The sequence below is a fragment of the Monosiga brevicollis genome, genomic scaffold, assembly GCF_000002865.3.
Source record: "Monosiga brevicollis MX1 MONBRscaffold_49 genomic scaffold, whole genome shotgun sequence".
In the NCBI taxonomy this organism is placed as follows: Eukaryota; class Choanoflagellata; order Craspedida; family Salpingoecidae; genus Monosiga; species Monosiga brevicollis.
The window spans coordinates 149,888-167,224 of record NW_001865086.1 but is presented as its reverse complement, the minus strand read 5'-3'; the positions used below and the strand labels follow the sequence as shown (position 1 = coordinate 167,224).

Below are 17,337 nucleotides of genomic sequence, written 5' to 3'. Positions count from 1 at the left end.
TAGCCCTTGCAGTAGTGACAATTGCCGTTGAACCGGTGCAAGTCCTTGCCCTCCGGCTCATGCTTCCTATTGGATCCACCACGACGTACACCGTGTTTTCCACGACCACGGCCATAATTGCCTTGCCCAGCGTACCTCTGTCGGCCACCGCGGCCGCGCCCTCCTTGGGCGTAGTAGGCTTCCTCGCGCTCCATGGGCACATCTGGCATGCACATCACTGCCCTCTTGAGGATGGTCCAAAAAGTCACCATCTTCTTCTTGCTGTCATCCATGGTTTCCATCTTGTCCTCCACGTAGACACGCGCTTGTGTGGGCAGGTTGCTCACCAACTTCTTGACCGTGTCCTCCTCGACAAACCTGCTGCTCATCCGCAGCGTCGACACTGTCAGGTCAATCTTGCGCCGGTAGTTGCTCAGATCATGTTGACTCTGCAGCTTCGTGGTGACCAAATCAGCTTCAGCTTGCGCAAACACGCTCTCCAGCGCCTCCAGATCGATGTCAGTTCGATCAATCCAGTCGTGTAGTATCATTCCACGACCATGGCCGCTCTTGATTTCCTTCCTAAGGCCACTCAAGACTAAGCGAGCTGTTCCGGTGAGACACGTCGAAAGTGCGACAATAATCACACTATTGATTTCCTTGAGCTTCTTGACGTTGTCCTTCGGGCCTGGCCCGTGCTTCTCCACAATGGCAGCGGCTTGCAAATCCTCCTCCTCCAGGCTCTTGAGCTCTGGCAGGTACGGGACATCGTAGCTGTCGCAAACGGCGTTAATGACCTCGCGCAGCTCGATCAACTTCATCGTGTCATGGCCATCATACTGAGGCCAGCGCTCCGACTGTCGGCGGATGCTCTTCACGATCTCCGGCAACTCCTCGAGCGCCATGTTCTCGATGTACTCCTCGACACCGGTTTTTCCTTTGGGGAACTCGCACTCAAATGGGAAGCACCCAAGTCTTCAGCTCCTTGACGCAGTGTCCACGCAGTCATTGAAGGACGATTTGAGCTGAGACAGTAAAGCGGTTCAATTGCACTTCTCTCACAGGAGAGAACGATAGAAAACAGAAAGGGAAATATCCAAAAGAAAATGCCACTCACGGTCAGCGGGACCGTACTTATAATCTGGTGGCTAAACACACCCAGAGTGTACGAGAGGGTTCCTCGACGGGCGGCGGCAGCTGCACATCGTCGAGTACATTTATGCAATCCTTCCAGAGGGATCTGGCAGGTGGTCGATGCTTGCACTCCAATATCAGGTACGCCGCGACCTTCTGGACGACGGCGGTTGTAATTCATCGACTCTTGGCCGAGACGACCAGCGCTCTTGGCAGCCTAATCCACACTCAAGCTTGGCACTCTGGAGACACGGCCGAGCAAAAGACCATGTGCAAACCAAGATGTCGTCTCGACTGATGCATCAGGTGGACTTGCATAAGTGGCATGCTTTGTTTGGACTAGTATGGTAACACGCAGTATGGTCGAGTTGACAGCAGCCCGAGAAGCATTGGGAGTTTGCGAAATTCCAACAGTTGGAACCCAGTGACTGACCTCTCGCCCGAGGCAAATCTTATTGTTGTTGTTGTTGTTGACATGTGGCGTTTGTGTGCAGATGTGCGACGCGACGAGCGGTTTGTACAAGGAAACACGGGCCTGTTTGCAACAGATCTCAAGCAGCGCCCAAGTCTCTTCAGCGCCGGGCAGTGTGCAACGCCCTACTTGTTGGGCCAGCCATTGACGCTTTGTGCGACACACCCGAGCTCGTCCGCGAGGTGCGTTGCTTGCTAGTGTCGTCATCGTAATATTGTTATTTTTATCTTGACAAAGCCGACTAATTTGAATTTATTGTGTGACTAGGTGGCTGAACTGCTGCAGCAGCAGTTGAGTGCTGACGGGCAGGGACCAGGTAACGCTGCAGGGCAGTGGGTGGCGCGTGTGCAGAACCCCGTGCTGTGTGAACGGCGCAGCAGCAAGCGACGGGAGTTGCTGCACCGCCTCACAAGTCAGGAGCACTAGAATCGACTTGTAACCACCACCTCGGATGTGCTCTCGGGCTGTCCAGCTTTTCTTCGTGATACACCCTGTCAAGAGTGCTGGCTGCTTCACGCCCGAGCAATTGCTGCTGGACAAGATTGTGCGCTTGGGTCTCGACCATCGCTTTGCCGGCAGCCACGCGAGCCACCAGTTTGGTTTTGGTCTTTACTTGGCCGACCATGCTGGCAAGGTGGGGTTAGAAATTGCGACTGGTTTGATCGGATTGCGCCGCTGTTCTGATGCCAGATGCGCTTTTGTGTATGACTTTAGAGTCATCATCAGTACTCCTATGGTGGACTCGATGGCGAGCGCATGCTCGTTGTCACGCGAGTTTTGTTGGGTCATGCCCATGTCCATCAATCGCCTCCTTGTCTAGCACTGGCCCAACCACTCTTGCCAGACGCGCCCAACAATGAGCGTTGCGTTGGACAGACCCGGCTTTGGCACGTTGCATGTTGTTTTTGAGCCGCGAGTGCTTCTGGCTGGCTTTTGACTTGATATGTGATTTTGCTACAGATATGACTCGGGCATCGCGACACGGCGTGGCAAATTTCACCAGATGGTCATCTTCGACAATACCCAAATCTGTGGGGTACTACACGGCCCTTTAGGATGCTCGTGCTATGTGCTGTTTGTTGGCTTCACCTTCCTCGTCCCTGTCTGCCTGTGCTTGTCACCACGCAGAGCCATCAATTGACCTGCACACAAATTTCAGTGGCGGTGGGGATTACATGATGACTCGGCACGAACCGTTTTGAATCCGTCGCCCGTACTCATGTGTGTGTTTTGTGTGTCTGTGTCTGTGTCTGTGTGTCTGTGTCTGTCTGTGTCTGTGTGTCTGTGTCTACGTATGTGTCTGCATCTCTCTCCGTGGGTCCCTCTTGTGTCTTTGTCTGTGTACCTCTCTGTACCTCTCTGTACCTCTCTGTACCTCTCTGTGAGACTCTCTGTGAGTCGCTCTGTGCCGCTGTGTTGTTGAGTTCTCTCTCTCACACACACACACAATCTCTCTCTCTCTCTCTCTCTCTCCCTCAAATCTCTCTCTTCTCTCTCTCTCTTTGGGCTCCCTATGGCAACAAAGCTGACAAACAACACCAGTCACTGCATGGGACAACTTGTGGGTCGCAGTGTTGTTCTGTGACGGTTGCAAGTCATGGTGACGTGTTCGGGATGCTGCCACGTTGATTTAGACCTCGTAACGAGGGGTTTTCATCACGTCAGCACCACAACATCGTATTTGTGCGTTTGGGTACCCAGTACGGTAATATCCCCCTTTGTGGTCGCTCCATCTCTCTGTCGTCTCTCCATATCTCAAACTCTCTCTCTCTCTCTCTCTCAAACTCTCTCTCTCTCTCTCTCTCTCTCTGTCTCTCTCTCTCTCTCTCTCTCAAACTCTCTCTCTCAACCTCTCTCTCTCAACCTCTCCATCTACCGCCTCTCATCATACGGCAGCGCCTTGCGGCCTGTCTGTGTGTTGCTCTTTCCTTGATACCAAGCCGGCACAGCCGGCACCCGGAGCTGCTCCAAGTTCAAACACAAGCCGAAGCAGAAGCAGCCGAGACCCTATGCAAGCAGCTGCTCGCCCCAACCCACGACCTTGATCATCTCCCACCCCGCGACCCCTCTCATGACGTTGAAAGTTTACACACACACACACACACACACACACACACACACACACACACACACACACACACACACACAACACAGAGCAGAGACATGTGGTGCCTTGACCGCGTTGTGATGGTAGCCACGTCACAAGAGCCCTCGCCAACCGCTCCACCAGCTGCCCCAACGTCCCCCCAAGCCCCCAAGCCCCCAAGCCTCGGATCCCGAGACCTCTTTCGTGGCTCTTTTGTCGCCCAAGCCTTGGGGATTCCTGGTCGGCCAGCCCAGTCGTACATGATGCGTGTGGACCGACGACCCCAAACACTGAATTTCACGAGGAAAAAAAAAATAGAATAAAATGCCTTGAACCAGTGTTGGCTGGAGGTGTATTGGATAAACCGTGGTGGTGCTGAAGACTTTAGAGGCGGCCTCGTCGTGTGTTGTGCCAGATGGGGCAAGAAAGACATCCGTCCAAAGTGGCTCCGCATTCTGGTCCGTCGTGACAGGGAAGAGCCGCGAGGAGCAGGGCGCGAGGAGATGGCGCTTCACGTCACAGTAGCTGCCCGAGGTAGAGCGGCGTTGAAGCAGGAGCTAAAGGAAACCCAGACGGTACACACAGAGACAGAGATAGAGAGAGAGATAGCATCATCAACAGAGGGAGAGAGACAGAGAGAGCAGAGACAGAGACGGAGAGAGACAGAGACAGACAGAGACAGAGACAGAGAGACAGAAACAGAGAGACAGAGACAGAGAGACAGAGACAGAGAGAGAAACGGAGACAGAGAATGAGAGACAGAGACAGAGAGAGAAACGGAGACAGAGAATGAGAGACAGACGCACACAGAGACAGAGAATGAGAGAGAGACACAGAGAGAATGACCACACACACACACACAAGAGCACAGATTTCAAAAGGGGGAGTTCAATTCAACAGAAACGTCGTTTCCTCTTTGATTTCATTTTTTGGGGGGTGTTTGGGGCACCCACACGCGTGTGACGTGTACATATGGGTCTGGGCCCATATCTTTTACCAAGTTGTTAGCGTTATGGTCCCATATTTTGCCTGAACATTGACCATGAGTACACGTCGCCATGACGTTGATCCCCATGGGGCCGTGGCGATGAACCTCACGCCGGCATCGCGAGGGGACATGGAGCGGAAGAGGGGGCGGGGACTCTTTGAGAAACGGCAGCGCGCTTCGTCCCGCCCCGGCGGCGTGCGCGTGAATGTGCACAAACACGACTGTACTCTACCCGCGATCCTCTCCGGGTCTGAGCGGTATAGTCTTTGAAAGGAAAGACGGCAGCGGCGACCGGATCATCTGCTGCTGTCAAACGTCAACAGAGTCAAGGCATGTCATACACCGTGTATCAACGCGTGGTGCTGGCTCGCGTTGTCTCCCTCACTCTGAGTCTGTCTCGGTTTTTGAAAGTGTCTCTGAATTGCCCGCCCAGACTCGCTCACCCTCTGCTTTTCTATGGATTTCTCCTTCTTCTCTCTCTCGTTTTTCTTCATCTCTCTCTAGCTTCTCTCTCTCTCTCTCCCTCTCTCTCTGGCTTCTCTCTCTCTCTCTCCCTCTCTCTCTCTCTCTGCTGCTGACGAAAACTCGAGGCTGCGACGGCGCATTTTCTCTCTCTCTCGCTCTCTCTCGTTCCCTCTCTCTCTCTCTCTCGCTCCCTCTCTCTCTCTCTCTCTCTCGCGTTGCTGCTTCACATCACAGGAGTCTAGGATCCCAGATCCGGTGTGGCCCTCTCGCTGTTATCACGTCGTCGAGGTGGGTGTGTCAACGCCATCGTATCATCATACCCATGCCAGTACACCCCCCGACACCGCCATCCCCATCACACACACACACACACACACACGCAGTGGCCGCGCTGGCGCCTTCCGCGGGCACGATCTCCTCCTTCTTCTGCTTCTGCTTCTCCTCCTTCTTCTTCTCGTGAACCCCCTGCGCCAGCCCAGGCTCCTCCGCAACACGACCTGTTGTTCTTAAAAGCGTGGGAGCAGTGACTGGCAGACACTGGGGACGGGGCTGGCGTGAAAAAAAAATTCCAAGGAGCCGCCCGCACGCTCTCTTGCACTCGTTGAATCATCTGGGTGATCACATCTTATGTCCTCGCTGCGGCACTGCTTGTGTTTCTGGTTATGGCTTTTGACACGGCACGATTGCGCCATGGCGACCCGAACCATTTCCAATGCTCTCCCTCTCTCTCCTCTCTCCCTTCTCTCCCCTCTCTCCTCTCTCTCTCTCCTCTTCCACACACACACACATCACAGGGGTTGGGGCCATTGCATACAAGTCGTCAGGCGAGACGCGTCGACACGTTGGTCACCGGACCATCATCTACCCACACACACACACACACACACACACACACACACACACATCTCCACTCCATTACTCGATCAACCTGCAAGCATGTCCTTGATTTGCTGCTGCTGCGCAAGCGCCCTCGCTGTTGATGTTTTTAAAAAATAAAACCGTTTTCGCGTCCGGCTCACCACGTGCCCCAAACGTCGTCGTGCTTGCCCCAACCCCCTTGCGTATCCTTCTTTCTTGATACCTTGGTGTCAATTCTTAGGATTTCGCCGCGTCTTCACCACCGTGATTGGCACCCCCCTGGCTTGGCCTGACCCGTCTCGACCACGTACTGCTACAGAGCAAGCACGCACCCTCAAGCAAGGCATCAGCTAAACCCTCAACAAGCACGGCTTGCCAACGATCCCTGCCTCCCCCCCCAGTACGCTGTTCCCTCGCGAGCCCTCCCACACGTCGTTTTTTCGAACCGGGACACGCAAGTCCAAAACATCGCACGACGCACGCATCTTTCCTGATCGGCCTGTCCTCCCTCCCCCACCATATCCGATTCCTCGCAACCGCCGACGTTCTGCTAGATTAAATTGACGGCATCACCACAGAAGAGTCATCAACTGCCGTCGCCAGAACCAGAACAACCGCTTTCCGGAGATCTGATGGAAAAAAAAAAAATCCAAGAAATTACCAACGACGCCCTCGGCATTCCAGCTCGGTCCACGCCATCAGCAAACCCCTGGCTTTACCTTGCCCTCTGTCTCCTGCCCACTTACGCCGGCCAGCGCGGCCCGCATCAACATCGCATCGACGCCGCGTCAGACCCAAACGTGAGTAGTCCACGTCAACACCCACGTTTGGCGACAAGCATAGCCCACAGCCATAGCTTTCCCTTTTTTTCCCCGACCGCTCCTCCTACCGTCTGCTCAGGATCTACGCCGCCTCGCGCATCGAGGTGGACTGCCCGATCCGCCACTCGCATTTTTTTCTTTTCCATCCAATCCGACCCACAGATCAAAGCCTCGTACCCCGATCCGGCCCTGCGCCCAGTATTCTGGCCCAGCCTCTCGCTTGACGCACGCACGCCCCTCCTACCCAACGACCGTGCGTGCGTTACCGTCAACATGCCATTGACATATGCCACATGCTTGGCCATGGCCCTGGCCTCCGAGCCAAAGTCGGGCCTCACCACCAAGCGCCTCTGCGAATGGATGCTCTCCCACCCCGACGCCACCAGCGTCACCTCCCGCGCCTGCTGGCGGACCTCCGTTCGCCACTGTCTCTCCGATTCCCCCGCCTTTTGGCACCCCACCCTCCAACGCACCTGGTTTTGCAATCGCGAACACCTGCCCGTCAATTCCCAAAAGGCCGTCGTTCTTCTCGACAAGGCCAAGGAAAGGTTTCCCACCTGCAGTACCAGGGTAAGTCGACCTCGCCCAGCCCTTCCGCTGGCCATCGCCCACAGCAGCCCCGTCCCACAGTTGCCTCACCTACACCTCGCCACTTCCCCCTCGGTGCTGCAGCTCCTCGAAATGGCCATCCTTCGCATGATTAAACAAGACATGCCCCTCGTCCTCAATAACCTGGCCCAGTTTGGCCTCCCCGCCATCATCCATGAACAAATTCACCTTCATCCTCCTCCACAACAACAACAGCAGCACAAGCAGCAACCGCGACAACCCCTCTCCAAGCACCAGCAACGAGCCTCCCAGTCCTCACCCTGCCATCAGCAACTCACCAATGCCAATGGTGCCAACCGCACTCGCACCACCAGCGAAGCAGTCTCAGACAGCGCCATCGGCAGCACAGTCGATAGTGCCACGGGTTCCGCCACAGAAAGCGTCAGTGGAAAACAATCCACCCGCACAACGCGCCGCGGCTCCCCAGCTCTTTCGACCACCTCTGGCATCTCAGACACGCGCAACGCAACGCCCCATCCACACCAACATGCCCCTGTTCGCGTCATCATGCCTACCTCGGCCACCAACGTCATGCTCGCTTTCCAGCAACAGCAACAGCAATTTTACCAATCCATGATGCAGCCTCCAATGGGTCCCGTTCCCTTTGCCATGCCGTATCCTCCCAACGCCAACGGCCCTGCCTATGCTGCTGCTGCTGCTGCCGCCGCCGCCGCTGCTGCTGCTGCCTGGCATCCCATGCTGAAATGGGCCCCGGCCAACTTTTTCCAACAACCGGGTTGGCAAAATAACGCATGGGTCGCCCAGCCCTCCAGCTAACCCAAAACCGCTCCTAGTCAAGACCCATCCGTGTTCGTCAATTCTCAAAGGAACCCCTTACCCGTTATCCCCTACCCGTTATCCCCTACCCGCTTGGTCATTGCTCTTTCGCTTTGTTTTGTTCTGTTTGTTTTTCATGCTAACTTCCCTCCTTGCTTGGGAAAAGAGTTGTCTCAGTTTTCTGCGTGATGGCTGAAAAAGGTGCTGCCTGCGCCGAGTGTCTGGTCGTGCTTCTTTCCATTCTCCTGTTCTCCGACTTTGGGGTGGTGAAGGCCTCTCCATTTGCCTTTTTCTTTTTCTTTTGTCCTTTCTCTAGTTCTGTCTTGTTCCTCTTGATTTTATCCATTTGCCCCTCCTCTCTGAATGCCTGTTTGATGTTTGTTCACATGTCAAGTATAGTTCTTGTGCGTTTTGGTGCTTGATCCGCAATCGATTGTCTCTTTGCAAATGCCAAACTCATTCCCATCCAGCTTTGTTTGGGGCATGGTGGTCTCGAGGCAAACTCTATCAAACCCAACACCTGGGACCATCCGTTCCCCATGCAGTACCTGCTGTTGGTTGGAGCATGCTAAGTACACTCACTGGCCATCTTCACAGCGTGCAGGGAATACCGGTGGCGGCCCTCCTTGAGTGCTTGTTGTAACCCTTGCATAACCTCATCCACGATACCTATTGCCACACAAATAAATAAACACAAACACACACGCGCGCGCACACACACACACACACACACACACACACACAATTACAGCAACGAAGAGTGTCGTGTGACACACGAGCTCCACCAGGCCACACATACCGCTATCAATCGAAGGCAAGGCATGTCCCTGCATGTCCAATGCCAAGGGCTGTATTGTCAACCACTGTAGCTGACTCACGCGTCCCACCGGCAACGGGGGTGCTGCCGCCTGCCAGCCCCAAGCACAACACGGAGATGGCCCATTCCAAAGAAGAAAAAAACAGTCAGCAGCCAACACACCAACCGCCTCAACCGCGGCAGAAGCAGCCTACATACCCGGAGAGATTCCAAAACAGGGTCGGGCAAGCGGCCCAAACCCGCTGACAGATCAATGGTTGGCGCCATGACCATGTTGGCCTCCACATCGACGGCCGAGGATCCACTCAGCTTTGTCCGCGATACTACACCAGCGGGTTGCTGCGCCTCCTCTGAAAAACTTCGCTCAGGCACGTCCTCCACATCAATGTCCTCGTCATCCTCGTCATCCTCGTCACCATCCGCTTCGCTGCCATTGCCGTTTATGCCTTCTTCGCGAGTCCTCTCCTGCCCCTCATACACATCATTTTGTGCAGGGTCTTCCTTCTCGGTCGAACCAGGTTTCTGATCGCCAGTCTCGTCTGCGCTGGGTTCATCGCCAAAGACCGAAGACATGTCGTGCAAATCACCGGTGGATCCCACTCCGAGCGCACGAGCTTCATACTCTGCCAGCGTTTCATGGGCCACGGAAGCGGGCAAAGTTCTCGACCGCAAGCGGCGGTCCTTGTCCGGATTCGCGGGTGATGCTTCCAAGTGTGAATCGAGAATCAGTCCGGCCAGGACAGAGCTGACCATCTCTGAATCTTCGTCCACGTTGTCCTCTTCGCCGTCGTCCGTGCCCTGGCCCGCGCTCCTGGTGCTTGGCCCATCAGAACTGCTAGCCACGCGACTTCGGTCCGTACGAGGTGAATCCGCCCTCGACGAGCCACAGTTTGGTGCAGGAGTAGCGCTCTCTCCCAACAGCACCGACGCCGATGCCAGCTCATCCTGATGGCCATTCAACGCTTGCGTGGTCCAAGCTGCCGCCCTCGTTATGATGCTCGAGGCTGCAGGCCGAGTGTCGGCAAAGCGTGCTAGCGCCTCGGCCTCGAGCTCCTCTGTCTCTTCATCCGGCATGGCATCGCCCACAAGATACGGGTTTGCTTGTCGCAGCTCAGAGAGCCAGAGCGCCACCAACCCGGCTTCGAGACGGTCCTCAATTTCACCCAAAGCCTAGGCATTGCAAGTCAACATATGGATTGCCACCAGTTGAGACAGCTGCCAATGCAAATTTTATTTTGACCTTGAGCCACTGGCACCTCTTGCACAGACACACATCACAGTTGGTGCTTACCCGAAAGGCGAGCCGAACCACTGGAAAGCGGATCTTGGATCGGCTTTTGCTGGCATCTTCGGCAATACTGTTGGTATGCAGACTCAGCGCCTTGATCTCGCCCGGAGCCAAGGGGCCCGACTCACCACGATGCAATAGATGCAGATTGTGTGTACCCAGAGCATGCAGGGTCTCGTCCGCAAAACTCACATAGGCCACGTACAGATGCTCGGAGGTCACAATCACAATCGTCTCTGCCACCACCACTCTAAAATAAGGAGACCGGTAGAGTCGAAAGCAGGAATGAGGACAGGATGCCGAGCATCTCAAGGCAAGCGAGCGGAAGCATGGGCTAGGGTCGGGGTTAAAAGTGATGTGCGTTTATGAAAAACTAACGGATCTCGCCGGAACGTGGGCCATGCTGCAATGCAGTGCTCCCCTTCATCGATAATCTACAAAGCATGCACACGCGCGCGCGCGTGTAAGACCTGGCAGTGCTCACTGCGGTATCTCACATCCGAGCCCGGGCACGGACGAAGGCAAGACAAACCTTGCGAAGAACACGATTCACAAAGTTGGTGGTCGTGTCTTGTAGCACAACGTGTTGCATGCGCTCCAGCGCCAGGCTCTCGTTGAAGACAGCGCTCGTTGATCGAGACAGCTGACAGAGGTCGATGACTTGTTGTCGGTATGCATCCTTGAAAGTGTTGAGGTAATAGCGAGTCAGTGACTTACGACCATCGTTGAGCGCACCTGCGCATCATCGGCGGTGACGGGTGCCCAGAGGATGGAATTAAAGTTAGATATAAATAAATAAATAAATAAAAAAAAAACAGGTACGGGTTACGGGGGCGGGATCCATGGTGCCATCACCCGAGGCTGCAAAATAGCAACAGACTAAGAGGCTCGAAAGATGCGTACCAAGGAGTTTGTTGCGACCGGCCTTGGTGGCCTCGCTTTTCATGGCATCAGTACCGGCATATTGCCGGCTAATCTGATTGCCATTGGCAGCCCACAGGCGCTGCAGTAGGCTCAGCAATGCGGGTGGAAAGCCCTCCTGGGAGTGTGGCAAAGAGGAGCGCGATGGAAGGGCGAATGGCCAGGCAAAGACGTGAAGGGCCGCGCACAAGGAACAAGAGAACGTGGCTACAGCAAGACCGAGGGCATACCTTGCCCTTGAGGATGCCGGCTGCCAAGAGCTGGCGTGCCGCGGTGTCTCGAGCAAAGACACTTTGGGTGACGTTGGTACGATCCAAGCAATCCATGCAATTGGTACGCACAACGCCCGTCTGCTGTGTCACGGGATGCCACACCTGAAAAGCAGATGAAACGTTGGTGAGACTGTCGTGAGGTGAGGCCCAGCCTCATGTTAGACGCACATCACCGTTGACGACGAAATTGGTGAAACCCATGTTGTCCAGCGAGACCTGGGCCGCGTCGACAATTTCCCACACCTGCGTTTGGCACGGCCCCCAAAGGTGAGAGGAAGGGAACAGGGGTGGAGATGACGGTAGGCTGACAGTCTTACTTTGTGCATGGTGCTTCGCTTGCAGTGGTGGTGAAAATCAAAGGGATGGTAGGTGATGTGGGACGGTGCGGCAGCAGCAAACACCTTTTTGAAGGCCTCTCCAACCACCTAACACAGATGAGAGCGCTGTTGTTGTGAGCGCCGTGACCAATCATCCTCAAGGTTTGGGTGCATTGGGTGCACGAGCACAGGAACTGTATGAGTGGCATGACGTACGGCTTCGCGGCCCTGACGATTGATGAGATTCACCCAGAATTGATGGGGACCAAAATGCGACACGAGCTGCTCCATGTGGCGCAGAAAGGCCGTCTGCAAGCAATGACCAGCGCAAGGCCACGATCAGGGATGATTTCGGGTGGATTAGGACGAGACGCAGTGCTGCTCTCAAGAAAGGCAGGCGCACCTGGGTTTCGGCCGGGGTCTTGTGAAGATTGACGGCTGGTCGATACTCCTTGTTTTGAGGTTCTTGCGTCCAGAAGACGGGAATGGAGCCTGGTGGGAGGAAGCGGCCCATGCAGGAAGCGGGTTGTCAGCAAGAAGCAAGGCCTCGAGTTTTCTCAGCATGCGGCACTCACCTCGATATTGCACAAAGGCCAGGACGTGGTCGTTGCACGCCAGGATCTGCTCTGTCTCCACGCCGTTGGCCACATTGCCGTTGGCGTCCAGGCCGCGCTTCTTGTAGCTACCCAAGTGCGGACAGCGCAAAGTGAAGACTTGCTGCGATTGATGATTTTCGGTTGTTGCTTTGTATTTGTTTTTTTTTTTTTTTTTTTTTTTTTTTTTTTTTGTTTTTTTTTTTGTTTTTTTGTTTTTCCAGATAACTGGGGCACTGGGTCAACGACTGGCGTACCGACAGCCAAGGCGGTGGCGAGAGCGACGAGACACGATGGTAGCGGCCATGGTAGTTCCAGAGGGTAGACGGCAGGATCCCCGATCGAAGAACCCCTGCATGATGGGCAGGACCCACGGGTGGAGATCGGTATTGGACACGAGGTCGACCAGCATGACGTGATTCCAAAAGGTGCGGTCTGCAGCCGGGGATTGCCACATAAAGGGGGGCCGGGCCTCATCCTCGAGAAACTCGTGTTGCTTTTGTAAGCTGTGCTCAAAAGGAGAAAGCAAAGGGCGGGAGGGTTGAGCGCGAATCAGGGAAGAGTCGGGAAACAACCACGAGGGCAAGTGGAAACAGGATCTCACTTGAGGAGCACGTTGCCTGACCCGCTATAAAAGAAGCCGCCTTCGGGCGAGAACATGCGTTCAAGCAGCTACCGGATGGGGGGCAGGACGAGATGAGGATGATGGCTTGGGCACGGCATGACCGCAAAACCACATCACGGTTGTCAGGATGGCGGCTTTTCAACCTTGATGTGGCGCTTGTAAAGCTTGTTGTAGAGACGATGATTCCGCTGGGATTTGTCGAGTGAGCTCTCCGTGCCTGCGGCCACGATGCAAGGTATTGAAAGCGGATGATAAGTTGTCATTTAGAAGGAGAGGAGGTGGGGGGCAAATGTCAATCTGAGAGTTTGGGTGGTCTGCCGCGGAGCAAAAGGCGCGGACCTTGGTCTGGGTGATACTGTTCAGGGACCAGGATTTCGGCTTGAGGAACGCGCAAATCACGTGGACCGGCCTGCGTGCTAGTGGGAGGCGCTTTCTCTGAGGCGGTGACGGCTTGCTGGGCGCTGGAACGGAACTGCGGGGTAGGAAGCGATGGTGCGTGACGCGGTGGGTAGAGGGCGGGCCGAGGGGCAGCACAGGGCGTGGTGAGAGGGATTTGATGATTCGGGAATGTGTTGATTGTCTCGAGACCGCAATGGGCGTGCCTTGAGATGTGTAGAGCGGGCTTCGGGCGAGAGCGGCAGGGCGGCAATGGCATCGATGCGGTACACCTAAAAGCGGCGAGCGTCAAGAATATGATGCGAACGCGCGAGCCTTGCAAAGTTGGATGAGCAATGGCGGGTCATGGTAAGAGGGTGATCCTTACCGGCTCGCCACGGAGCGTGCCCACCGCGGTGCGCTCGGTAATGACAATGAGGTGCCATCCTGCTCACAAATGAGAAAATGGCGCCAAGCACAGGTGACGACAAGGATTGAAACGGGGTGAGAACAGGGGTGAGAACAGGGATAAAGGGATAGGAGGGTGGGAGAGAGCGCGCGCGCGAGAAAGAGAGAGAGAGAGCGCGCGCGAGTGGGGTGGGGCAAGGTACAAACGAACCAGTCAGGAGGTCAAGAAGGCCGACAAAGCCGTAGACGGCCCCGAGGTTGACGGCATCTGGCGCAAGTGGGAGGTCGATGTGTGAGCGCGAGAAGGCGGTCAAGGACAGCAGGGCAAGTGGGGTCGGGAAAACACACAAAAAAAAAAGTGTGTGTGTGTGTGTGGGGGGGGGGGGGGGGGGGGGTAAGGCCTGGAGGGATGGTCTTGTGACCGTGCTAAAGGCTCGCGTCACGCGGTTGATCCTGTGGCCATGAAGGCGCAAGAATGGAAGAGGGGGGGTTGAGACTCAGGTTGGGAACAAAAGCAAGGCGACCGTGGTGCAACTGCACCAAGCAAAAACACCGAGCCGAGGCGGAAAGGGGGAAAGGATCGGGTTGAGGGGCGGGCGAAGGCGGAGGGGGGCGGGACCGAAAGGACGATTACCTCAACAAGGTGGGGAGGGCATCGCTGGCAAGGAGCAAGTGATGGGGCGTGGCGAGCACGGTGAGCTGGCCCGCGCCCCCGTACGCCTTGAGGGGCCCTGGGGCGTGACCCTCTGATCCCGCCATCGATCTGCTCAGTCTACAACAGTGTTGCCGGTGCCACCAATGCCGCCGACTCGTACTGCCGAACCGGCGCTCACTGCGGCATTTGATTCAACCCCCCCAAAAGCCAGTGTCCAAGGAGCCTGCTCTCAGCTCAGCTCATATCACAGAGAGAGCGAGAGACGAGAGAGCGAGAGAGACACGAGAGACACGAGAGACACGAGAGACACGAGAGAGAGCGAGAGACGAGCGAGACACGAGCGAGACACGAGCGAGACACGAGAGAGCGACGAGAGAGACGAGAGACGGAGATCCAGACGAGATCCAGACGAGCAAGGCGCAGCTGATCAAGCACACTAGCTGCTCCACCACCAACAGCGCCGGCAACAGCACCGGCAGCACCGGCAGTATCCGTATCCGTAGCAGTAGCAGTAGCGGTATCCGTATCCGTAGCCGTATCCGTAGCAGTAGCAGTATCAGTAGCGGTATCCGTGGCGGTATCCGTAGCCGTAGCCGTAGCCGTATCCGTATCCGTATCCGTATCCGTATCCGTATCCGTGGCGGTAGCGGTAGCGGTAGCAGCCGGCCCTTTCTCTCGCTCACTCTGTCTGACCAAATGCTCGGCCCTCTCTCTCTCTCTCTCTAAATCTCTCTCTCTCTCTCTAAATCTCTCTCTCTCTCTAAATCCCTCTCTCTAAATCTCTCTCTCTCTAAATCTCTCTCTCTCTAAATCCCTCTCTCTCAATCTCTCTCTAAATCTCTGTCTTCTTCTTAACGAATGGGTCTCTCTCTCTGTCTCTCTAAATCCCTCTCTGTGTCTCTGCTTTTGTCTGTCCATCTCTGTATCTCTCTCTCTCTCTTCTCTCTCTTTCTCATTTCCTTCTCTCACTCTTTCTCTCTCTCTTCTCTCTCTCTTTTTTCTCTCTCTCTACATCTCTCCACACACAAGCGACGACTTTAGTTGGTAAATGGATTCAAAGGGTTAAAAGGTTTTGTTGCCTGAGCGGGGGAGGACGTTGTCGGCCTTGCTCTTGAGCCAGGTCAGCAGGCCTGGGGTTGCAAGAGGGCCGTCATGGGCCACGTCGTGAGTCAGGCGCCAGATGGTGAAGATACGAGCCGCCACCCAGGATCGATCGCTTTCTCATCTCGTTGCTGCTCTCAACCTGAACGAGCGTCTCCCTTGCCCTTGTCGAAACGTACCCAAGAGGCCGTTTTGGCGCTTGCCGTACATGCCGCTGGTGGCCGTGACGGGTGTCGCGGCGGTGCCAGCATCATTGCCTTGGCCGGCGCCAGACAGGTCTTGAAAGTTGGGCAAGACGTTCTCGTTGGCCGACAGCGAAATAAACAGCGTAAACGGCACCAACCACACGCACAGCACAAAGTAGGAAACCACCTGCCGCATTAGACCAGGGGGGAAAAAAAAAAAGCAGACGTGAGCACATGGCTGGTGCACACGTCCCGCAATGCAGCAGCCAATAGAGCTTGCCTGATCAAAGGGATAGTAGAACGATGAAAAGTGGTTAAACACGACCCAATGGTGTGCCACCACAAGCACTACAACCGGTTAATAAAAAAAAAGGGAGGGAAGACATTTCGCAGACCATGTCAGTCAACGAGGCAGGTGATGGGCGTCGGCAAAAAGCCTGGCAGGTTGGAGACCCTCCCAAAAAAAATGCAAAAAAAGCCCCCCCCCGCACCGGCCGGGCAACTCCCTGTCTGCTGCCACCAAGCCTACCTGAGGAGAGAATAAACTCGGGGCTGGTAAACTTGAAAAAGGGAAAGTCGTGCAGCAGCGAGTAGTAGGCAATGTGGGCGGCCGTGCCCACCAAGGTCATGGGCCAGAGCGGGATGGACGAGAAAAAGCCCAACAACAACTGCAAGGCCACCACCACCTACATGGACGGCGTCATCAGAGGCGGGTTGTCCGACGCTACGAGCGCTGCTTTTCCAATTGTGCCGCGGGATGCTTACAAAGATGGCTTGATGAAGCAGGCGGCGGGTGGCGACCGTGTATTCCTCGACCACCTCGGCCAGATACAAGAGACCCGCCGCGAGGCACAGGGTGACAAAGACGGCAATGAAGATAAAGCCCAGCCAAGAAAGGGCCTCCAACAGCATAATGTCGGTCAATCGGTTGGTCGGTCAGTCGGTCAATCGGTCAATTGGTTGGTCGGTCGGTCGGTCGGTCAATTGGTTGGTCGGTCAGTCGGTGCCTATTTGCCTCCAACCCGCATTTTCAAGCACAGGAATGGTCAATGTTGATTTGATGCAACCGAGCACACGAAGAGGGGGCGGGGGCAGGCGCGTACGAGGAGGCGAGATGCAGGAGCGGTTGAATGTGGGTATTCGACGACGGGGGGCGGCTGGTGGCCAGCCGCAGCGAGGGGGCTAGGGGGTGATGGTCAAGCAGCTGATCTGTCGCAAAAACGCAATTGCCAACAAGGCAGATGAGTCGAGGCACGGGGGACCAGCCGCGCGGTGCAACTGGCAGGGAGGGCAATCTGTGGTGGGAAAAAAAAAACGGGCGACGGCGGCGAGGGAGGGGGCTAATTCCTTGTCGCGTGACAGTCTCTCCTCTCTCAACGACACGAGTCAAAGGCTGCCATCGGTTGAAAGGCAACGGCAAAGCGCCACTCACATCAACGGCCGTCCGTGAGGAAAGCTTGCTGCGCACACGATGCTGCCTACGTTGTCAATGTCGAACCGATACACCATCCAGCCGTGTGTGTGAGTGAGAGCGAGCGAGCGAGCGAGAGATACAGAGAGAGCGCGCGCGCAAGTGTGTGTGTGTGTGTGA

At 55.6% G+C, this 17,337-nt stretch overlaps 3 protein-coding genes across 3 annotated transcripts; 2 read left to right on the top strand and 1 right to left on the bottom strand.

Annotated features, from left to right (window-relative positions):
* Positions 1 to 1,588: 1,588 nt before the first annotated feature.
* Positions 1,589 to 8,189, top strand: MONBRDRAFT_12951 (uncharacterized protein; the record flags this gene model as incomplete). Its single annotated transcript, XM_001750839.1, has 4 exons — positions 1,589 to 1,767; positions 2,087 to 2,219; positions 5,359 to 5,412; positions 6,966 to 8,189. 4 exons carry the CDS (start codon positions 1,589 to 1,591, stop codon positions 8,187 to 8,189), a joined length of 1,590 nt encoding a protein of 529 aa, XP_001750891.1.
* An 874-nt stretch (positions 8,190 to 9,063) lies between these two features.
* Positions 9,064 to 12,704, bottom strand: MONBRDRAFT_12950 (uncharacterized protein; the record flags this gene model as incomplete). The annotated part of the gene is made up of 11 exons (XM_001750825.1): positions 9,064 to 10,176; positions 10,298 to 10,544; positions 10,792 to 11,029; positions 11,198 to 11,333; positions 11,446 to 11,589; positions 11,656 to 11,730; positions 11,805 to 11,912; positions 12,021 to 12,113; positions 12,208 to 12,296; positions 12,380 to 12,486; positions 12,655 to 12,704. The coding sequence occupies 11 exons, from the start codon at positions 12,702 to 12,704 to the stop codon at positions 9,064 to 9,066; spliced, it is 2,400 nt and encodes a 799-aa protein (XP_001750877.1).
* Positions 12,705 to 13,753: 1,049 nt separating this feature from the next.
* On the top strand, positions 13,754 to 15,186 carry MONBRDRAFT_12949 (uncharacterized protein; the record flags this gene model as incomplete). The annotated part of the gene is made up of 2 exons (XM_001750838.1): positions 13,754 to 13,766; positions 14,711 to 15,186. 2 exons carry the CDS (start codon positions 13,754 to 13,756, stop codon positions 15,184 to 15,186), a joined length of 489 nt encoding a protein of 162 aa, XP_001750890.1.
* Between the last annotated feature and the right edge of the window lie 2,151 nt (positions 15,187 to 17,337).